Genomic DNA, 23,574 nt, shown 5'->3' with positions numbered 1-23,574 from the left:
GTGTTCTGATGGAATAGCTTGCTAGAGGCAGAGACATGCATGCGGGTTAATTTTCTGCCCATTTTATGAATGAGGAGTCTTCTGCCACATTGTTCCCGATGGTGTACTCAGCTACAAGTAGCTTCCCCTTCCTGCCCCAACAAAGCCTTTGGTAGAATAGTAGACTCTACAGAATAGAGGTCGGGGCCAGACTCCTGACACGTGCTTCAACAGCACACTATGAAACCGGTAACGTCATCTGCATTGTCCAGTAACCCCACCCTTCTGGATACCTGCACGCGAACATAAGGGAAGGCCCTGGCCTACTCCCACCGCAAACACCTCGTCTCTCTTCTCCGTCCTTTTTCATCCCCCTACACTCTCTTTTTCTCTCCCTTTTCCATACTCCCTTAAGTCTATGCTTTCAGCTTGTCAGTAACACTTCTGGGCACCGCTGAGTCCCAGGGGCCAAGGAAATTGCTTCTAACATTCCAGAAGCTTGTAATTTTAGGTAGGTTACTGAGGTGCAAACTTACCACTTGTCTCTCAGATACTACTGCTGCTGAGGCGGCGGCGGCTACCGTCTGTCTCCCCAGCCCTGTGGTGCCGGGACAGTCAGGTCCTGCTGCTTGAACACCTGGCAAACAGACTGGAGGGGGCACTGCTTTAGGAGCTGCTCTGGAGTGAAACAGTGAATGATTACAGGGATAAGAGAACGAACGTGAAGGGTGTTGGCTGGGAGGTCTTTGTCTCCAGCCCGCTTTGAGGTGGTGATGGACTGGGGTAGCTGGGGGGTGGTACGGCGGTGGTGGAGGTGGCAAGGGTGGATGGAAGGCCACAAAAGAGTCCGGATCTGTAAACACGGTTTCTGCAGCGGGGTTACTGCTAACTCGACATCTCCCAGACTGCCTCATTGTCAAGAGTGGACTTTCATCTCCAAAACGTTCATCAGGAAAGAACTTGTGAGGATTCTAAGAAAGAATGGGGGGGGGGGGGTAAACAAGGTAGGATATTTGTTAGCAGATTTCCTGGACAGAAATTTACAGGCTGAGTTAAGCGACTACCTAGGAAAACCACATTCAGCAACAGTAAAAGGCACAACAGACTTTTCTAGGCCAGAAGCCCAAGGAAAAATTACCTCAAAAACAGTATAAAAGGGTAGAGCGCAGCAGCTATCAAGGAGAGCAGTGTAACTGAATACTCCAGAAAGCAGGTCAGTAATCTCTTGCAAGATTATGTGATAATCAAAAACAGGAAATAAAACCTAATGCAAATATGTCTTTGCTAAGAAAATAAAATTAACATTAAAAACAAAAGGAGGGGGCTTCCCTGGTGGCGCAGTGGTTGAGAGTCTGCCTGCCGATGCAGGGGACACGGGTTCGTGCCCCGGTCCGGGAAGGTCCCACGTGCCGTGGAGCAGCTGGGCCCGTGAGCCATGGCCACTGAGCCTGCGTGTCCGGAGCCTGTGCTCCGCAACGGGAGAGGCCACAATAGTGAGAGGCCCGCGTACCGCCAAAAAAATAAAAAAATAAAAACAAAAGGAGGAACTAACACACCATTGTAAAGCAATTACACTCCAATAAAGATGTTTAAAAAATTAAAAAAATTAAGAAATTTTTAAAAAGGAGGAAAAGGCATATAAGTGAGGATTCTAGAACTTTCTGGCAAAACATCTGTACACTTTCAGTCTGAAATAAAAACTACAAAATACTATTCCTTACCTATTATATAGAAATAAGTTTGATTAATATTTTGATAAGCACTAATGGAAATTCTTAAATTGTAAAACTTACACAATTTAAGAGATCAAATTAAGATACAATTTAGAATGGCAAAGAGAATAGAAATGAACAGAAAACAAGCCTGTTTTAGAGATAGAAACCACAGTAAAAATTGAAAATCGAGAACCTAAAAATGGTGGAAAAAAAAAAAAGAACCTAAAAATGGCCTGCTCCTTGCCTAAGGCCACCATACCATGTTCCCCTTTGAAAACTCAGGCTAAAGTGGTTTGCAGTTAGTGGCAAGAAAACAATTCAATCACTTGACCAGATGAAATTAAATTTTATTTTAGGTTCTACTTTAGTTGCTGTGAAGACTACTTTACACATTTTATACAAAAATGCTACTGCTTTTTGTACCAAATAATTACTAGAAGTGGGTTTCTTCGTGCTAGTTAAAAAAAAATAAAAAGCACTCATTCCTTGATTCTCATGCTTATAGGGTTTGAACCATCATGCAAAAAAAAAATTCTTATAATAAAGGGGAGGAGAGAGGGAAAAAGAGAGGCATATGGAAGGTCTGTTAAGTATGTAGTAGGCTAAAACCTGATACCTAGTGACCAAACCAGGGACAGAAAGCAGAGAAAGGTCAGAATTTTCTACTTTCTCTTCCACTTCTGTTGGGCGTACATACCATGAACTTTTAGCAGTTAGCATTTATGTGCTTAATATATACAAGAGGCATAGCTGCTTTACATACAGCAGCTCTTATCTTCACAACAATTCATTTTACAGGTAAGGAAACTGAGGCACAGAGTGGTTAAGTAACTTGCTCCAAGTTAACTAATTGGTAAGCAGCAGAGCCAGGATATAAACCCAGTTCTCACTCCAGAGACTGTGCCCTGTCCACTCTACCACACTGCTTCTCACTGGGGGCTTTCAGGTCATCCAAGACACCAGGGACAGTCAAAGAGCATGTACAAAGAAAAAGACATGCTACAAGGGCTCCTTGGGATATGTAAAATACTGCCTGAGTGACAGTCAAGGCTCCTTATAGTTTAATCTTTTTTCAAGTATAAAAAATTGAATATTTATTTAGAATGAGAAATTGCAAATTTTAAAATATGACATATAACACAACATCACAAAATCCAAAAGAATACCATAATATTTCCATTATTAATAATAACTGACAATCTAACACAAGGCTCCCTATTTTAAATGGTTTAGTGCCGTTTCCCACCTGCAAGAGCTCTGCAGCAGCATCTGCAAGCCCGAACTCTCTCAATACTCGAATCTGAATTTCATAGCTCACTGTGGCGCCTTCCCCACAGTTAAGTGCGTAGGCTCTCTGCACCTGCTCAGTGTGTCGTAGCTCCTGCAGACGTCTGACCATGTCTTTCATAATGAGGAGACGAGGAACTGGAAGAAGAGAAATAGTTTGTAGGCACAATACCTGAGCTACACAAAAGACCACCTGCTGAATGCAAGAAAAAAGCATGTGTTTTGCATCAGAATCTTCTCATAAATTTTTGATAGTATTTTAATTTCCTGGATAGTAATTTATATACTTCTAATTATTTTTTAAGGTTTTAAAATTTCACTGTGTCCAAAACCAAACAGCTCCTGAACTGCATTATTAGTTCACAGCCCAAATAAAATTTTACTTGCATATATTCTCTTCTGGATCTCAGGATATTTCAAAAGTCTTTTAAATATATTCATTCTTTTATTCAAATAATTTTTTAAGTCCTGACTATCCAAAATATGATCATTCATTTAAATATAATGCCTGAAACAAGGTTACTGCCTTACCTGGGATTTCATTTGCTACAACCGAAGGAGGGCTTGACTGGTTACTGCTGATCTGCTGGTGGCTGATCACGTGACAGCACTGTGGCACGGCATTATTGACCATGTAAAGTGTGTCTGGCACATTGGACATTCTAACCATTCTCAAACGCACAAGATCTGTTTGTTCCACCATCATCTCGTCTAGCACTGACTGAAAACAATTCAGTATTAACAGAATTAGTCAACCTTACACCTCTGCTAAATCACATTTAGAGAAAGATGACCGCCATCATCATATAAAAAGGGAATTAATTTATTGTTTCCAGTGTATGAAGCTTAAAATTAGTGGTGAAAGGAAAAAGTACCCTAATCTCTTTAATTTTTTCCTACCTCTTTAATTTTTTTTTTTTTTTTGTTTGTTTGTTTTGTTTTGTTGCGGTACGCAGGCCTCTCACTGCTGTGGCCTCTCCCGTTGCGGAGCACAGGCTCTGGACGCGCAGGCTCAGCGGCCATGGCTCACGGGCCCAGCCGTTACGCAGCATGTGGGATCTTCCTGGACCGGGGCACAAACCCGCATCCCCTGCATCGGCAGGCGGACTCTCAACCACTGCGCCACCAGGAAAGCCCTACCTCTTTAATTTTTAAAGGATCTTTTTGGAGCATCTTTGAAAAGAAAGAATCATTTTCTGAAAAATCTGCTTTTTTTTTTTTTAATTTACTTTTATTTATTTTTTTCTACATTGGGTCTTCGTTGCTATGCACGGGCTTTCTCTAGTTGCGGCGAGCGGGGGCTACTCTTTGTTGTGGTGCATGGGCTTCTCATTGCGGTGTCTTCTCTTGTTGTGGAGAACGGGCTCTAGGCATGCGGGCTCAATAGTTGTGACTCACGGGCTCTAGAGCACAGGCTCAGTAGTTGTGGTGCACGGGCTTATTGCTCCGAGGCACGTGGGACCTTCCTGGACCAGGGCTCGAACTTGTGTCCCCTACATTGGCAGGCAGATTCTTAACCACTGCGCCACCAGGGAAGCCTGAAAAATCTGCTTTTAATTGAAGTATTTGAAATTTGAAGAAGGGATATAAAATTAATCAGAAATAACTTATACATAAAGTTACTATAAAGAAAACAATGTATATATGTATATAAATATACATATATATGTATATATGTATGTATATACAATGTATATAAATATCAGAGCCAACAAGAAATGCTCAAAATATAAAATATTAAAGACTGATATTAAATTCAACAGACCTATACATAAACCTAATTGTTAAGTAAGTTTCAGATGAATCTATCTCAACAAACTGCAGAACGGTCAAAATGGCATCATGTAAAAACATTTTCCACATTTACTGGGGGCATTTTTCTGCTTATGCATGGGTACAGGAGGACTGTCTGATCAGCTTACTGCTGCTCCATTTTGAGACAGAGCAGAAGGGAGGGTAGATCTAGATTATTACGGGCCTTTTATCACCAGACTCAACCTTCCAAGAGGCCTCAGCTGCTTGAGTGACTTTAATCATTGAACTTACTTCAGAAAGACCAGACCCAACCATTCTGCTTTTTTCCTCTGTTTTACAACTATTTAAAGTGTCAGCTACTCGGGGTGGGGGGGAGGGATAAATTGGGAGATTAGGACTGGCATATACACACTACTATATATAAAATAGACAACTAATAAGAACCTACTGTATGGTACCAAGAACTCTATTCAATACTCTGCAGTGACATATGGGAAAAGAACCTAAACAAGAGTGGATAGGGACTTCTCTGGCAGTCCAGTGGTTAAGACTTTGTGCTTCCAATGCAAGGGGCACGGGTTCAATTCCTGGTCGGGGAACTAAGACCCTGTGTGTTGTGCGGTGTAGCAAAAAAATAAAAATAATAAATAAATAAAAAGAGTGGACATACGTATAACTGATTCACTTTGCTGTACAGCAGGAACTACCACAGCATTGTAAATCAACTATACTCCAATACAAATTAGTTAAAAATAAAATAAAATTGGTAAACTGGAAAAAAAAAGTGTCAACTACTCAATAAGGGATAGATTATCAACCTATTCAATAAAATAAACCTCTCACAAATCCTTTCATAGACATATCTTAAACTAGGGACTCCAACAATAAAAATGAGAAAAATTTTAAGATAACTATGTTTCTATACCCAAACACATTGTTTTGCCTGTTAATTCATTTCATTAAGCTTACTAGTGATTTCTGACTTTCAAAGACTGTCAGTTCCTCAAAAGGTCACCCCAAAGATCTTACGGCTGAACATTTCTAATAAAAATTGCAGTATTTCATCTTCCATTACCATATTTACGTGGCGAGTTCTTTATGTTATAATATACATAATGCCAACTTTTTACTTAATAGGCCTAAAATTTTGTCTTAGTTTGTATACTTATTCCAAAACTAAACACAATTTCCAGCAGCCACTACAAAAATATGTTACAAGAAGTCATGGCATTTCTTTAGTTTACAAAAGGAAGAAAATATGTATGCAATCTTCTTTCAAACATTTCTCCCACCCTGAAGATCACAAAATACTGATGACCATTTCATTAAAATGAAAAATTTTTTCCAAGCTAACAGTTTGCAAGAAAAACTGATGAGAAAAATGTAAAATGCAATTTAATATGACCTAAGTTATAAAAATAAAAACATGCTTGATAACTCAACATTTGGAAAACTCCTCTGGTGAGCAGTCAAACTAGAATTTACTTTCACTTTCCCTATTATTGGACATTTAGGCTATTTCCAAATATTTAAGTGATACCACAATAAATGTCTTTGTGTTTATAGTGTGTAACAAAGTAGTCTAACATCTTAAAATGGTTTTTATTACCTTTGCTTCTTCTACATAGGGAGAGAACAGTCGAGGACGAACATATATTCCAGCATTTTTTTGCCGTAACCAGGCATTTGACTTTCCGCCTTCTGTTGTAGGAAGCATATCTGATGGAGGAGTACTAATCAAGCCTCTTTTCATCTTGAAAGAAAAAAATTTTTTTTTGAGAAACAGAGATTTGTGTAGCACCACAATATTACAAAGATAAAAATAATTATACCTATAAATCAAAATGTTTGAACTTTAGCATTTAAATACAAATTTAGGAATATATGTGAAATTTAAAAATACTTCAAATGTTCTATAATATTTAAAGGATTCAGCAAGCCATAAAAAGGTACTACAATTTTCCATTTTTCTCTACATAGAGGAATGATGTTTTAAAAACAAGAGCTGTACTAATTAAAAATATAATGAGTCAGACTAACTTTCAGAACTCTTAATGAGAACCAATTTGTTTTTTTCCTTACTCATCTGGGAACGGATTCCTCCCCACCTTACCCTCCTCAAGACAAAACAAGCACATTCCTGGGCCTGTATCTACAGTACAAGGATGGACAGTCTGCACGGTGATTAGGGGCAGGGGCTCTAAGGGAAGGAGAACTTGGCTCAAACCCTAACTCTCCATTTAACAGCCACGTGACCATGGACATCTCCTTTTACCTGGGCCTCACCTTAAGGGCCCCTAGGTAGCCCTGGAGATGGGACACTGCACGACTAACTAAATGTGGTGGCCCTGTTGTTCCCACATCTATGCTAGGAGACTATAAATCAAGTCCTATAGCCCATGAGGTGACTGTGAAGAGTAAATGAAGGTAAGGAAGATAAGCAGCGCCTAGCACAGTGCTTAGCATACACTGAAAGAGCGTTATGGTTCACAGCCATTATTAGCGAACTTTTACTGGGGACTTGCTATGTGTTAGGCAGGGGATTAAGAGCAGAGATATATATTTTCTAAGTCTATTAAACAAAAGTTCTAAAACTTTTTTCTAAACCAAACTCAGGGATCAATTTGGTTTGGGTCCCAGGTTTTAAACAAAACCAAACACTGTTTCTTTAATATTATTCTTGTTAAATATAATAAACGTCTAATTGCTGCATTAAAATCATGTTGAATTAAAATATAGCAATAGACATATTTTGAAAATAGGAAAAAAACCCCACAACTCTAATCTGTTACAACTGTAATAATGTTGATATATTTCCTTCCAGTCTTTTTCAAATGAATTTTTACCTAACTAAATTTTAGAATACATAAAAATACACATTTTTCGTATGCTAACACATATATATGGAATCTAAAAAAGAAAAAAACATGGTCATGAAGAACCTAGGGGCAGGACGGGAATAAAGAGACAGACCTACTAGAGAATGGACTTGAGGACACGGGGAGGGCGAAGGGTAAGCTGGGACAAAGTGAGAGAGTGGTAGTATATATATGGACATATAAACACTACCAAATGTAAAATAGATAGCTAGTGGGAAGCAGTCGCATAGCACAGGGAGATCAGCTTGGTGCTTTGTGACCGCCTGGAGGGGTGGGATAGGGAGGGTGGGAGGGAGATGCAAGAGGGAGGAGATATGGGGATACATGTATATGTGTAGCTGATTCACTTTGTTATAAAGCAGAAACTAACACACCATTGTAAAGCAATTATACTCCAATAAAGATGTTAAAAAAAAAAAGGTAAAAAACACCCCACATTTTTTTATCCTTCTTTCTAAAATTATATTCCATTATTATGTTGCTATATTAGTCTTTACAACCATTGGTCAGGGCAGGCAGCAAAATATTCTGTCAAGGAGTCGTGCTGTAATTTATTTTCCTTGTTATTAGATATTTAGGCTATTTCCCAAAATTTAATGATGATGCTACCAATGTACCAGCTATATCTCTCCTATGGAACAGTAATATTATTTCAAAAATCAGTGACCTAACAGGTAAAAAAATGATAACTTACTGTTTTATTTTGCTTTCTTTGGTGTGTGTGTGATGACTAGTGAGACTGAACATTTTTCTAATCAGAGAGTTCATAAATATTTAATTATTTTCTTCTAGTTTTTCCATATTTCAACGTAATATTTAATTCTTCAATCTAACAGGGATTAATTTTGTGCAAGTGAAAGGAGGGTTCAACTGTAAGCACACTTCTTCCCTCTCCCACTGATGGGTTAGTATAGTACTGCAGTGATTTGTGATAGCTCGCTTATTATGTGTTTAATTCTTATATTAATCAGGATCCTTTTCTGGGCTATTTTGTCTTCTCTATTATGCTAGCACCACAGATTAACAGAGTTTTAAAATATACTTTACATTATGGAAGAGTTATCCCTCCTTAATTATGTTCTTTTTAGAGAACTTAAAAGAATTCTTATCAGTTTTTTTCCAGATGACTTTTATAATGTTTCTGTGCAGTTGAATAATAAACTATTATGATGTTTACAACATCATATTAAAGTTATAAACCAATATGTGAAGAATATTTATTTTTCCCATCCATTAATTACAGCAATTCTTACAGTCTAAAAAATTCACTTAAAAAAATTTTGAAAGTAACAATCAGTCAGCTCCATTAGTTTTTACCTGAAATACAATTATAAGATTCATCCCTTTTACAATGAACTAGTCTCCTTCTCTCCTGCTCTCTGATTTACTGCTATTCTTAAAGAGTCTCCAAAGGTAATTTCTACCCTTTCCTACTTGATCTACACTGATAAATGGCTGGATCAACCCCACTAGAAACTATCCTCTTGCAAAAGTAAGACTGACATCCACTTAACTCTCATCCACCAAACATTTATTTGTGCCATGTGCCAGACACTGGGGACACGATACAGTACCAAACAGACATCTGTCTCTGTCCTCATGGAATTTAGTTTCATGATACTCCATTAGTAGAAATTATTTACAATGATTTTAAAAAAAGACACTTTCTTTTCATGAAAGGGATAAATGAAAAAAGACACTTACTGCATCACTTAGGACTTCACTGTTTATAGGTAAAATATGTTCAATTCGCACAAAAGGTAAGAGAGAAGAAAGGATCTCTCTAAGCTCTTCGATGTCCAGGTCTCGTCTTTTTACACCTCTCTTGTTCACACTATGAGCAGTGCCACTCAGTAAGTTTGGCTCTACGACAGAGACAGAAAATGAGGAGTCTCCAACCAAATCCAGATTTTCAGAGAAAGGCTTGCTTTCTTCTCTGGTACACTTTCAGTAACACTCTTTATATTAAGTATATCTGCTTTAAAAAGCGTTATAAGTAAATTATTTTTATGTCTTAAGAAGTTTTCATAATAGCGATACTCTCAGACAAAGAAAAAAGCATGGTGTCAACAGTACAATAACATTCTTTATGATTGTTCTGCATTAAAGAATACAGAATTCTTTTCCATATACTAACCCAAAGGAGAAAAAACGACAATCTATTAAAATCTAGTTTGACCAAGGGCTTTTTCTTAAGGTTTCTCACTTTGGTGACCAGTTTTTTAAAAAGTACAATAAGGGCATTGCAGGCCAAATGTTACTTCTGATCACTGTAGGTTATCAGTACGCTCATTAGGTTACTATGTATGTTTAACAGCAATTTAACGAGATTCTAAAATTATATCACCTGGAATCTTAAAGCAGCAAAACCTAATGTACACTCTATTTGACTTTAAGAATTTTATGAGCCTCTAAATTTTCATAATATGGGAATGTTAATGCATAAAAGTGAACCTTTTAACATCGGACGTGTAATACCACTGTCCAGAGCAGAGAATAAAATGTTTTCTTCATTGAGTATTAGTGAAAGGGGGAAATCTGAAGTGTATATATATGCTTTTGATATTGAGGTGGGAAGGAAATTTCATATTTGGGCAATTTTTAATCATATCTTTAAACCAGGGGGCTGTATATTTTTCTTCCTTAAAAAAATAAGATCTTTATCATTCACAAATATAAATGCTGGATTTTTTGCAAACACTACAGGCAAACTGGTATTTCCCTTAAATCACGTGCTAGATAAAGAGAGATTGTTTTTTGAGAGGGTAAGATATTTTTGGAGTCATTCAAAGTAAAATTACTGCACGTGTGTGAAACAGGGGTTTTTTTCCTCTTGTCCTGCTATGCTTTGGCTTCAGTACTTGTAAAAGACACTGCTTTTCAAAAGAAATTTTTTCTCAAAGTAGTGGTGCCCTGGTTTCAAATGAAATATTACAAGAAATTCCCAAATATGTAACACGTAAGGGCAGAAACCTTATGTATGAAGGGGACTGAAACAAAGGGCACCCTGGCTGGTGCAGCGTCCTCCTCATCCCTGTCAAAGAGCCTTCCAAGCGCAGGCTCCGGACGCGCAGGCTCAGCGGCCATGGCTCACGGGCCCAGCCGCTCCGCGGCATGTGGGATCTTCCCGGACCGGGGCACGAACCCGTATCCCCTGCATCGGCAGGCGGACTCTCAACCACTGAGCCACCAGGGAGGCCCAAAACCACTGTTTTTTAAGGGAAGTTTTATCAAGGATGTTCATTATCTGCTCAAAATGAATATGACATTTCATCATTACCAGCCTTACATCAGCGAACAAGCCTATGATTATGTAGCATTATATACAGTCAACTCCTGTTATCTGGGCGGTTTCGTTCTCTAAAGCCACCACAGTTAGTGAACACTGAACCACTGCTCCTTAGGGACACACAGGGTTAGGTCCCTGTGAGCGTCTGGTCACATTAGTTTTGTTAACCAATCAAGACATAACCTTGTTTTACGTGTGTTTCTGTTTAAATACACCTTATTAGTACATATTGTTGATAACAATGAACTCACAGCCAACAGCACTGTAACTCATGCCTGAACTATGCTTATCAACACATATATTTTCTCCACAAGGCACATCACAGCACTCTTGGACTTAGGAACACTAAACAGTACTAAGCATTACACTAGGAGGCCATTTTAGACCCTGGGATCACCAGAAAAACCCATAAAGATGTGAAAAACACGGCACTAAAAAGATTATGAAAAGGACACTGCTTTGAGAGCTGAAATAAGATGGCAGAGTGTCACTCTGTTCTACCTTAAGCTGGAAACGTATGACTCAAATTTTGTGTCACTTTGCACATCTCTGCAAGTGAACATGCAAGTGTCATGAGTACTGATTTGGGGATCACAAATAAATTTTAGCAAGTAGGTGAATGTGAAAATATAGAATCTGCAAATAAGGATAGACTGTATAATGGCATTTCAAAAATGTCCCAAATTAATAGTAGTGGTTTTTGTATTTAAAAAATTTCAAATCTGAAATTGCTAAAGGCTTTTAGCAAAAGCTAAATTAGGAGAAATAGGAGGACTGCTTTTGTTCCCTAGTGCTTAGGTAGTATATTAAAGGGACACTATAAAAAGATTTGAAGGCAGGTTTAGCTTGATTTTTTTTTTTTTGCGGTACGCAGGCCTCTCACTGTTGTGGCCTCTCCCGTTGCGGAGCACAGGCTCCGGACGCGCAGGCTCAGTGGCCATGGCTCATGGGCCCAGCCGCTCCGCGGCACGTGGGATCTTCCCGGACCGGGGCACGAACCCGTGTCCCCTGCATCAGCAGGCGGACTCTCAACCACTGCGCCACCAGGGAAGCCCTAGCTTGATTTTTTAAAATATATTTTAAAATGTGGGCAGAACAACTCTGTCAGTGTACTAAAAAACACTGACTTGAACACTTTAAAAAGGTGAACTTTATGGTATGTAAATTATATTTATATAAAGCTGTTGAAAATGACAGGAAAGGGAAACCTGCATTTAATTTTTCTAATATTTTGATTTGAGTTCGCTACCTAGAGCAACACAATATTCTATGAAAGAAGGAGCACAGGTGGGTGGGCTAACCCTAGCTATAAATATAAGACTGCTATAGAATCATAAGCTTCCAAAGTTTAGTTAAAATCATAAGCTACATATGATGCTTCTATCTCTTCTGCAGTATCCCCAGCTGGAGGCCATTCAAAAGGATTATTTCTCCTTTACCTTCCACAAAAATTTAAAATAAACAACAAATATACTCTCTTTGGGTAGTCATATATATATTTTTTCCTTGAGGTAAAATTCACATAACATAAAACTCACCATTCTAACCATCTTAAAGTGTACAACTTAGTGGGACTTTCAGTACATTTAGAATGCTGTGCACCTATCACCACTATCTAATTCTAGAACATTTTCATCAACGACATGCTTTTGTAACACTTTAATTAAATGAAAAATTTCACTCTAATACTTTCATAAATCAGTCAACATATATTATTAAACACATAGAAAGATAACATTAAGAGTATCACTTTAAAGTTGCAAAATTAAATTTTCTGGTATATTTATTTCTAATAAAGTATACCCTTTCCACTAAAGGATTCTACTGATTGTAAAAATTTGTTTTCACCAGGCAACAGTGGCAACTGTCAAAAGACTGATGTGTGGCATGCACTTCAGTAACTTCCAGAAAAAGCTTACAGTTGCAAGCTAGTTTTCTGAGCTTACCTCTGTCTGCTATTCTCTTCATTAACTGATGCTCACCCCATTTAATCAGATATTTAAGGATATCTTGTTCACTTGCCTATAATAAAAAACGGTTTACATTTATTTTAGTGCAATCAGATAGATGGTTAATCTCATTAATGACTCTTCCTAGGTCATAAAGTAAATACAACGTGCAACTTGTCACGCTTCACTCTTTACACTGGCTGTTTCCAATGTCTGAGCTAAACCTGTGGTGTATCAGCAGCAAATACACAAGACTGAATGACATGTGTTTTGTCCAGTAACCTCACTCTTGGCTCTAACTAAATTTTTATTCTTATTTCCATCGTTATTTTTTCTTTTCCTGTTTTCTTCCCCTGTTTTAAATTTACCTTACTATATGCCTTCGATACAGCTGGCTTAAATTCTTTTGGGGACAATATGGAGATAAACAGATGAAAGTAAAAGTGTAAGGATACAGTGTGACCGCTATCTCCTGCAGGAGCAGAAAAAAACAAGTATGGCAACTTGTATTGGCAGAAGACACTACAATCTCCACAAAGTATGCTACTGAATGGCGAAGGACCCTTCAAGCACTGCCTGTGAAATGGCAATGTGCCCCTCATTCTTTTGTACTTTTTTTTTTTTGGCTGTGTTGGGCCTTCGTTGCTGCGTGCGGGCTTTCTCTAGTTGCAGCGAGTGGGGGTTACTCTTCATTTCAGTGCACGGGCTTCTCATTGCAGTGGTTTCTCTTGTTGCGGAGCACGGGCTCTAGGCGCGCAGGCTCCATAGTTGTGGCGCGTGGGCTCAGTAGTTGTGGCTCGTGGGCTCTAGAGCACAGGCTCAGTAGTTGTGGCTTGAGGGCTCTAGAGTGCAGGCTCAGTAGCTGTGGCGCACAGGCTCAGTTGTTCCGCGGCATGTGGGATGTTCCCAGACTAGGGCTTGAACCTGTGTCCCCTGCATTGGCAGGCAGATTCTTATGCACTGTGCCACGAGGGAAGCCCCTCTTTTGTACTTTATTTAAAATTTGAGGGCAAAATCTAGGCTGCTGTCCAAGGTTTTCACTTTCTAAGAAGAAACGCAAAACTTCTAAAAACAATAATTGAGAGAACTGACAAATCCTAACTCCCATAATGTCTGCATCAGGACAGTGAAATAAGGTTAATGAACACAGATACTAAATAAATCAAAAGCAATTATGACAACATTTGTACTGCAATCAAAGCAATATATGAAGGAAAAACACAGATGCTAAATGGATTTTTTAAGTCTTCATTTCTGACTGAGATGGAAGCATTTCATAATTTTTCTGGTACAAATATAAAGAAACAGGAAATGGCTCAATGAGTTTATGACTTCATAACATTAAAACTGTTGTACAGTTTCTAGCATAAAATTCATACAGCCAATGCAAAAAGAAAAAAAAGAAAAAGCTTGAACATATTCTACCTGAAAGTATTTGTTTACAATATTTTAAATCTATTGTTAGCTTAAATTACCTAATTATGAAGGACATAGAAGTCAAGGGCACAAAAATTTGCTTAAAAGTACTTCTGACTAAAAATAAGTAGTTGAAAACATTATTATACTTCAGCAGGACACACACACTGAGTTTTTATAAGTATTTGAGTAGGTCAGAAATTGAGTATTATTCTTACTTTGTGCTGCTTAAACTAACTATCTTCTGATACTTCACCAAATAAACGAAACTGTTACAGTGTATCTATTATTAACAGAAGCCAAGAGAATCACCATTGGGATATGCTTCTGACCTTGCCTTTTGCCTACTGTCACAACCCCTTTGGCATGGTTGGTTAGGACCTGGGCCGGTTCACAATGCTGAATCATGGCGGCAGAGTGCACAAAGGGCCAGAGAGCTAGAAGGTTGTGGCTGCACAAATATGAAGAGGGTATTCCTGGGTGGGCTGATCTCCCTAGATGGGAGAGTAACAGAGTACAGATGGGTTTCTTGGTGCACCTATGAATGACAACGAATTTGAGAGGTGTATAAATGATTACCTGTAGGTAGTCAGACTGGATAGCAGTAAGCAGATGGTCTTTGCTGAGTTCATAAAAAACATCCGAAGTCATGACCTGGGAAAATTCCTCACAGAGGAAATGTAAAGCTTGTCGGTGTACCCATTTAGAACCATATGGATGAGAGCTCCACTTGAGGATGGCAATTAAGGTATCTAATGAGATGCTTTCAGCAATGATATCCTCACAGCCTAAAAGAGAAGGCAAATACTTCTTGAGATTAATCATAAATATTACTTATTGAACATCAGTGTGTTAGACACCAACCTTAAAAGTATCAATGGTAAAAAAGAACAAGGAGATAAATAAAATCTCATGGTAATCACCAAGACTTGGTGGGATGGGGTAACAGTTGGTAACTGTAATAGATTATGACATCTATAGGGAATCTGCTGTTCCATAAAGACAGATCCATAGAAAAAGGCAAGGAACCCTCATAATTGTTTAAGAAAATAAACATCTATGTGCAACTCAACAATCTGTATAAGACATTCTAGTGGACGGCACTGGACCAAAGGGGAAAGAAAGAAGAATAGGTAGAAATGGTACAGTTTTGGGAACTGGCAAGAGGAAGGCTTGGATGACACCTGACTGATAAGAGAATCCACCCTTGGGGGTAAGACAGGTGGGCTATCTTCTAGGAACTATGAGGACATCTGTTTTTTGTATTATTCTAATAAAAAACCAACACTTCGCATTGCCGATAGTTTAATCCCTCAGAATACAGATAAAATACTGCAGTTTTTTGTTCATCTGGTGAACTAAAAAGAAATATGTGGTTTAAGTGAAAAGGACCAGGATCCTGGAGAAAGTGACTATGGCACTTTAAAAGCTCAAAGAAGAGACGAGGAAAATCTGAGGATGGTCATCTATTTTCCTTAGGAAAGATAATTTCAAAATACAGAGATAAAATGTAAGTAAAATTACAGTGACAAAGACTGTGTAAGGGAAAATGGCTAAAGTTGGACAGAAATTCTTCACAACTAAGTTTACTATAAAATGAAAAAAGAACCCCAATAATGGGGGGGGGTTGTTTAAACACCACCACCACCACCAACAACAAAAATGTGGCTAAACAGGCTGCTGTCTAATGAGCTCAGAGGTTTAAAAGATAGAGTAGTAAAAGACAGAAAGGGCCGCAGTGAACTCTGGAGACTTCCAAAGCTCAAAGTTCTTGTGAACCTATGAAAAGTGAAAAGAGAAAGATAACAACTCCCATTTTCAGGTGATATAAGATCATTAGGAACCAATAGCGAGTCTGTAAAAAGTAATGCTTCCTCCCCTTTTCTGATATGGTACCAGATAAGCAGAATATCATAGAGAACTGTATAACCTGATTTCTGCAAAGCATTTAACAAAACACTTCATGATGTCTCTAGACTGTTAGCTACAGAAGACGGGGATCGCTGTCTTCACTGTATCTCTAGCACCTTCTACCACATGGTAGGCATTAAATAAAAATTTGCTGAATGTACAAATGAGATCTTTGAAGATAAGACAGAAAGATGTGGAGGGATGATAGAACAGTGGCTAACAGAACCATTTGCAAGTAGCACTGATTAACTCCCGGGATGGAGCGGAGAGTCTCTGTCTTTCCGATATTAATCAAGAATTTGACTTTCTCTTTCTGACACATATATATGGAATCTAAGAAAAAAAAAATGTCATGAAGAACCTAGGGGTAAGACGGGAATAAAGACACAGACCTACTAGAGAATGGACTTGAGGATATTGGGAGGGGGAAGGGTAAGCTGTGACAAAGCGAGAGAGTGGCATGGACATATATACACTACCAAACGTAAACTAGATAGCTAGTGGGAAGCAGCCGCATAGCACAGGGAGATCAGCTCGGTGCTTTGTGACCACCTCGAGGGGTGGGATAGGGAGGGTGGGAGGGAGGGACACGCAAGAGGGAAGAGATATGGGAACATACGTATATGTATAACTGATTCACTTTGTTATAAAGCAGAAACTAACACACCATTGTAAAGCAATTATACTCCAATAAAGATGTAAAAAAAAAAAAAAAGGAATTTGAATTAAGTTGTGGAAAGTATGCTTCAAAGTCTTGAGATGACCTAAAGCTGGGAAACGCAGTTAAAAATACACTGGATAAAATGATCATAATTAGCTAAAAAGATGGATCGAAATGAAGATGAAATCTAACTAAAAAAATCAGGAAGTTCTATATTTAGATTAAAGAAAAGCAACAGCACAGTAAAAGACAGGGGCGAGCTAGCTTAACTATAGCCGCTTATTTAAAGATAATATCTGGGTATGTTAACTGAACAAATGCAAAATGTGACATGGCTGCTATAAAACTAAAGCAATCTCAGGCTTTTAAGATACAAGCATAGAGTCATAATCAAAGGAATAATGTTGCACTGCTCTCCTGTGGGGTGCCGTGCTCTGTTGTGAGCCCTGTGTTTAGACGGGCAATGACAAAACTCCAGAATTCTCAGAGGAGGGTGTAAGTACAGTGGAGAGTTTGAGACCTGTTACTGAAGAAAAGCTCTGAACAAACAAGATTATTATTGATTTATGTAAGAGAAACCTGAGGAGAGACATAAGAGCTATCTTTCAATGTTTGATGGAACCTCATGAGGCAGAAAAGAAATGACCCATTCTCTGTGGTTGCAAGGGCAAGTCCTGGGAAACACTTGATGGTAAAAGAAGAGAGATTTTGACTCATTATTAAGAAATTTCTAACAGTTAGAACTGCTCTCCTTACCTCCCCTCAACAAAAGGATCCCTCTAGAAAAAGGCAGGAGCAGAGGCTAGCTTGTCGCATTAGGAGTAGCGTACCAAGAACCCTTACACTGGGTATGGAACTAAGGTAGGAAGACATGCAAGCTTTTTCTGCCACAAAGATAAAATCATTTTTAGAAATAACAGAGTAAGCATAAGAGTAATTAAATCTAAAGATTAAAGATTAATTTCTTTAATCTAAACATTAAAATGAGATCCTTATAAATGAAATCTGCATGTAAACACCACCAAAGGCATGAATATGTGCTGATGAGAAGTGGGAAATATGGAAAAGTTCTGAACAGTTCTCAAGATTTTACTGTAAAAGCCTCGAATGCCAAGCTGAGGACAGGCCTCGCCCAGCAGCCAGTGGAGAAATCCCGTCAGTCTGCTGTTTTAAAGCGGGCATTGAAGTGGAGTCAAGTAGTATGAGTCAACATGACAGGAAAGGCAACCCGGTAGACATGTTTGGGGACAAAGCCAGGCAAATTAGAGAAAATGTGGTTTTTAAAAGAATGTGTCACAATCCTACTAAAACCAGGATATTGGCAGAGGGAAGAAAGGGAATTAAAGATAACATCATATATTTAAACTTCTGAGGTTTACAAAGAAGCTAGACATGACAGGAAAAATGGACTTTGAAATCAAACTGACTTGAAATCCCAGCTTGACCATTTAGCAGAAAAGTCACTTTGGGCAAATCACTTACCCTCCCTGAGCCTGAAATGTTTTCATCTGTAAAACTGGGATTATATTCCTAACTCAGGGTTATGATATGAGATTTAAATGAGATCGTATCCTTGATGATATTCTTCCTTCATTCGAACATTCTGGAGTACCTACTTGCCAAGTGCTGTAATTACAAAGCTCTTTCTACTGCACAATTTCCTGGGTAATGTCACCTGTCCCCATGGCCTTAACTCCCACTGTATCCTTATGTCTTTCAAGGTCCAACCTAGAGCTCTCTCCTGACATCCAGACTCATTTCTTAAACTTCCCAGACTCATTCCTTAACTTCCCAGAGTTCACATGGATATTCTGCAGACATCTTTAATCCAAAAGTCACTTCGTTTCCTCTGGGAAATCTAGCCCTTCCTCCTCCCTCCTCTAGCACTTCCCTCCCCATATATATATACACACACATATATATACACACACATACACACACACACACACACACACACACACAACTTTGTTATATATGTAACAAATTATTCAGTAGCCTGACTTCAAGATAAACTCCAAACTGCAGTTTTTGGGTGATCTGGCCTCTGCCAACTTCTCCAGCCCCTACTCGGCTCATATCCTGCACTCTATTCATACTGCATTACTTACAATTTCCTAGAATTCCACCGAACTCTCTCACCTCTAGGCCTTTACATATGTTGCTCCATTTTTCTGAAATGCTCTTAATTTTCCTTCGTAACTCCTCCACATCTTTTAGACTCAGCTTAGATATTGCCTCTTTCAAAAGCCTGTCTTGAACCTGCTCCCCAAAGCCTAAGTCAAAAGTCAGGTGTTCCTCTTACCTAAAAGTTTCCATGGTGCCCTGTGTTTCTCTCTGTAACAGCATTAAACTCTCATAATAGTTTATCTTTCTGATATATTTGTCTGAATCCTCTATCAGACTGAGCGCTCCTTTGGGGTAGTGGCCCCATCTTTTTTTTTTTTAATAAATTTATTTATTTATTTATTTTTGGCTGCGTTGGGTCTTCATTGCTGTGTGCAGGCTTTCTCTAGTTGCAGCGAGAGGGGGCTACTCTTCATTGAGGTGCGTGGGTTTCTCAGCTCTTGCTGCAGAGCACGGGCTCTAGGTGTGCAGCCTTCGGTAATTGTGGCACGCAGGCTCAGTAGTTGTGGCGCACGGGGCTTAGTTGCTCCGTGGCATGTGGGATCTTCCCGGACCAGGGCTCAAACCCGTGCCCCCTGCATTGGCAGGCGGATTCTTAACCACTGCACCACCAGGGAAGTTCCAGTAGTGGCCCCGTCTTATCTCTGATTCTATCTATCTACCTGACACCTGGTAAATAATTAATTAAAAACAAACATAAGAGAGGGCACGCGCTCTCTTTTTTCCCTATAGAGCTTACTGACTCCATTTCCTAACTACAGACTAAACAGTACATACATTTCTTTAAAGACAACTAAATGACACAGTCAGAATGACTACTTTATCTTTTTAAACTAGAACTTTAGAGCTTATTAGACTATTATCCACATGTGCTAGATTACTGTTTAGACATATTCACTACTCCCAGCCTTCTGATCCCCCTACCCCACCACCTCCACGGGCATAGTGTATTTCGCTGCCCCAAGACTTTGGAATTGGCCATGAGATCTGCTTTGGCCAATTAAATGTTAGTGAATGTGATGTGACAAAAGGCTTCAAAAGTACTTTTGGGAACTAGACTTGCCCTCTCACCTTCTGCCACTGCCATGGGAAGCACATACTGTGGCTAGTTTGTTGGTCCCAGGAGGAAAATGAGCAGCAGTGGGAACACAGCCACTGGCCCTACTCAACCATGGTGGCAATCAGAGTGACTCCAGTGCTGCAAATTTAAATTTGGGATTTCAATTGACCTGGAAATTTGTGAGAAATACATGTTTTTTATTAAATGCCACTGAGATTCTCTGGTGGTTGTTACACAGCAATGACTAATAAACCATACACCTTTTTGGATGAATCAAAGCTTTTAATGATTTCCTTGTAACAGAAAAACTCATCTGTAGCCTAGCCATGTAATGGCTCAAAGATGCCCATGTATTTTGCTCAGGTAGCAGATTTCCAACAATGCTGTTGTGAGGCTGGCAGACAGTATGAAGTCTGTCTTTTTGCAATTTACAATTCTTTTTGCTTGTGTGATAACCCCATTTTACAGATCCATCTCCAACTTTTTATATCCTTTCTTCTATTCTCTTTCACCAGAATATCTTCTTTCTAATCTTTAACTTAAGGTGGCAAAAATGCCTCTCTCCAAAAATTTGAGCTATATAACATGAATGATCAAGGCAGAAATACAAAGTGAAACAAATTAATTTGACATTTAGTAATACAAATGATTGTTACTGCTGCATGTTAAATAGGACGACTTTCTGTTTTTATTATGAACATTTTTGTTTTTCTCCTTTTCGTGCTCCTCTGATAACTAAAATGCACTTCAACGTTGACAGATTTCCTGAATAATACACTGTCAGCATCTGTCTTTACTGCCACTCTCATACTCTTCGTTATTCCTAGGTATATACCCTCATACATGTTTCACCAATATCAGTGGGAGACCTTTTCATTGGCTCATATCCAACAGGAAATGTATAAGCTGCTTCCAAATTTAGAGTTTCATATTGGGTTTGAGGTGGTAAGAGGAAGAAAGAAATAGACAAGGGGGAAGAAAGAAAAGGAATTATGGAGATTACGGCTTGCCATGCAACATAAAACAACATAATAAGGTTAGAGGAAGGCTGGCCTTAGAGCATGCATAGTGACTCTTCAGTGGCACCAGAGTTAGAATGAAGACTTCAAGTGCAAATAGGCTTGAGAGAAAAGTTGTTTCAGTTCTTTCCTACTAACCTCTACATGACTGATTCAAATCCTAAGGAAAGGAATTATGAAACAAGAGGGAAATGAGGGCAGCATGAAGTAGCAGGAAGAGCATATAAGGCTTTGAATTCAGGTAATTATATCACTAACTCTTGGCTCTCACCTATCAGCCTGTACTGGATCAAAGCACACCACCCTCTGTTAGTCTCATTTCCTCACATCCAGGATGAAATAATTCCATCAGAGTTCTGAGGATTATGTTAAATAATATTGGGGAGCCAGTGCGTCCATGAACACTATCCTTTTTCTAGGCAAGAAATCTTAAATCAGCTGTGCCAACTATCTTTCTCTCTCTTTCTCACATACACACACACAAAATAAACTAGTTAATGTTTCTTACTGATTCTTCCTTCAAAATGCTCTTTGATTAGCTTTGTTTTCCATTCCCATTAACACCACCTTGGTTCAAATCCTCAGTACCTCACACATTAATTATAGAAAAGCTTCCCACTATCTCTGTCCCTTCAGTATTCTAATCTATAATGATCACGCAGCCGAAAGGTTTGCTTTCTAAAACACCACTATCAACACATCATCCCTGCACATCTATTTTAAAAAGGCAACCAGAATTCCAGATCCGAGGCAGAGAATAAGCATGAGACATGGGGGTTAGAGGACAAGTCAATCTATGCCTTAGTGTTTTTCATTGCTAGTCCTTGGACTCTGCAACATCTGAGAGCTGGCTGGATAAAGGTTCCTCTCTGCTATCCTTCAGGAGGACCATTCTGAAGAAGATTCTACAAAACTCCTCAAGGATCCTGGCTTGAAGCAGGCTTGAAGCCCAGTAGCCTCCAGTGGTAACCAACACAATGGCCCACTCTTACGCTGCTTTCCTTCCTCCCCCGTTGCAATCCCTCTAATTCTCATTCTTGTTCATGGGATGCCTTACCAAATAAACTACCTGCAAGCAAGCCTTTGTTTTAGGCTGTTTCAGCACAGGTTATGGGGGAATGAGAGGAGACACCCACACTATGATAGTAAGATAAGTGGCCCTAGGAAATAAGATTCTTGAGTGAGATTCTGGAACTAAATCACTCACTGGTAAGATGGCGAAGAGGACCCCATTCCCAATGACAAGTGGGGTGGTGATAACCCCTGCCTGTAGCAGCATGACAATACTGAGATTCACTAAGTGAAGTATTAGTTCGGTAATAGTGGTTGAACTTGAATGGAAACATTAGTAATTCGAAGGACCTGATGTGGCTGGATGAAAAGTCATGAAAAAAAGAAAATGACAGTCACCCCTCAAAGTCTAAGAATTTTGTCAAAATCAGGAAACTTCTAGATCAGTGTTCAAAGAGACCCTTATTTCCTGCAGCTGCAGAAAAGACTGCCAAAACTCAGGCTCAAGATTTAATTTTAAGGATATCAGAACTACAAAGAAGACTTGAGCAAAGTCTTGGCAAACCTCTGACAAAATCTGGGTCTTGATAGGAACAGGTGGACACAGAAACCTGCAAGGGGGATATTTGGGTGGATGAGCTAGGAATGCTAAACCCCAAGATTCACTTGAACTTTCCACGCTGGGAGGAGCAGCGCCTCCCAACTCCTTGCTAGAGGACAGTAGCGTTCTCTTGCCAGAAGACCCTGGAGGTGCCTGAAAAGACAGGGTTTGTCTTCTTCAACATCTGCCCCTGCCTCCTCTCACTAGCTCCAAACCAATAATGAGGATCTGTTCAAGCATAATCACATTCTGAGAGAGAAAGTACAGTTCCCGTTCTGGGAAGAAAGCACACCCACCCAAGGAATTACAAGACCTGGATATAAATACTGTGAGAGTGGATACTGAGAGTGCTGTGCCAGGGGGCTAGGTCTGGGGCAGTGCAAAAGGAGCAGGAAGGTGTTCGTCCAGAATCCGAGGGACTCAACTGCAGTACCTTTTGGTGCTTCCTTGCTCAGTGATAATGGAGGCTGCGCAACTGCAGATACTCCTGGGATGAAGGTCTGGGTCATCTCACCTGGCAGGCTATCTAGACCTGATGAAATGCTGGCAAAGCATGAAGAAAATCTAGGGTGGGTGATGGAAGAGGGAGACTGTGCTGACCTGTACTGTTTAAACTTGCTTAAGCGAAAACTCTTTTCCACGATCTCCATCCCTGTCTGTTTCTAAGCTAAAGTTGGCCAAAACAGAAATGTGTGATTTGAAAGGAAGCAGCAGCAGCCATTACTCTCTAAAAGTCACTGTAGGGGCTTCCCTGGTAGCGCAGTGGTTAAGAATCCGCCTGCCAATGCAGGGGACATGGGTTCAATCCCTGGTCTGGGAAGAGCCCACATGCCGTGGAGCAACTAAGCCCGTGTGTGACAACTACTGAGCCCACGTGCCGCAACTACTGAGGCCCGTGTGCCTACAGTTGGTGCTCTG

General features: G+C 39.4%; 1 protein-coding gene across 8 annotated transcripts in view; it reads right to left on the bottom strand.

Moving 5' to 3' along the window:
- The window catches only part of BTBD7 (BTB domain containing 7), an 82,175-nt gene that overhangs the window by 6,713 nt on the left and 51,888 nt on the right, over positions 1-23,574 (bottom strand). For 6 of the 8 annotated variants that reach the window (XM_060003999.1, XM_060004003.1, XM_060004000.1 and 3 more), the window contains exons 4-10: positions 14,849-15,057; positions 12,851-12,926; positions 9,320-9,480; positions 6,346-6,489; positions 3,513-3,702; positions 2,941-3,119; positions 516-950 (exon numbers count right to left, since the gene is read on the bottom strand). In XM_060003999.1, coding sequence (XP_059859982.1) covers positions 516-950; positions 2,941-3,119; positions 3,513-3,702; positions 6,346-6,489; positions 9,320-9,480; positions 12,851-12,926; positions 14,849-15,057 — 1,394 coding nt within the window. Of the gene's footprint in view, positions 1-515; positions 951-2,940; positions 3,120-3,456; positions 3,703-6,345; positions 6,490-9,319; positions 9,481-12,850; positions 12,927-14,848; positions 15,058-20,035; positions 23,200-23,574 lie in introns of those variants that run through there. The other 2 variants (XM_060004006.1, XM_060004007.1) reach the window with 2 other exon arrangements.

This window comes from Delphinus delphis, chromosome 2, assembly GCF_949987515.2.
Source record: "Delphinus delphis chromosome 2, mDelDel1.2, whole genome shotgun sequence".
In the NCBI taxonomy this organism is placed as follows: domain Eukaryota; kingdom Metazoa; phylum Chordata; class Mammalia; order Artiodactyla; family Delphinidae; genus Delphinus; species Delphinus delphis.
The sequence above is the reverse complement of the archived record's forward strand: the minus strand, read 5'-3'. Positions and strand labels throughout refer to the sequence as shown.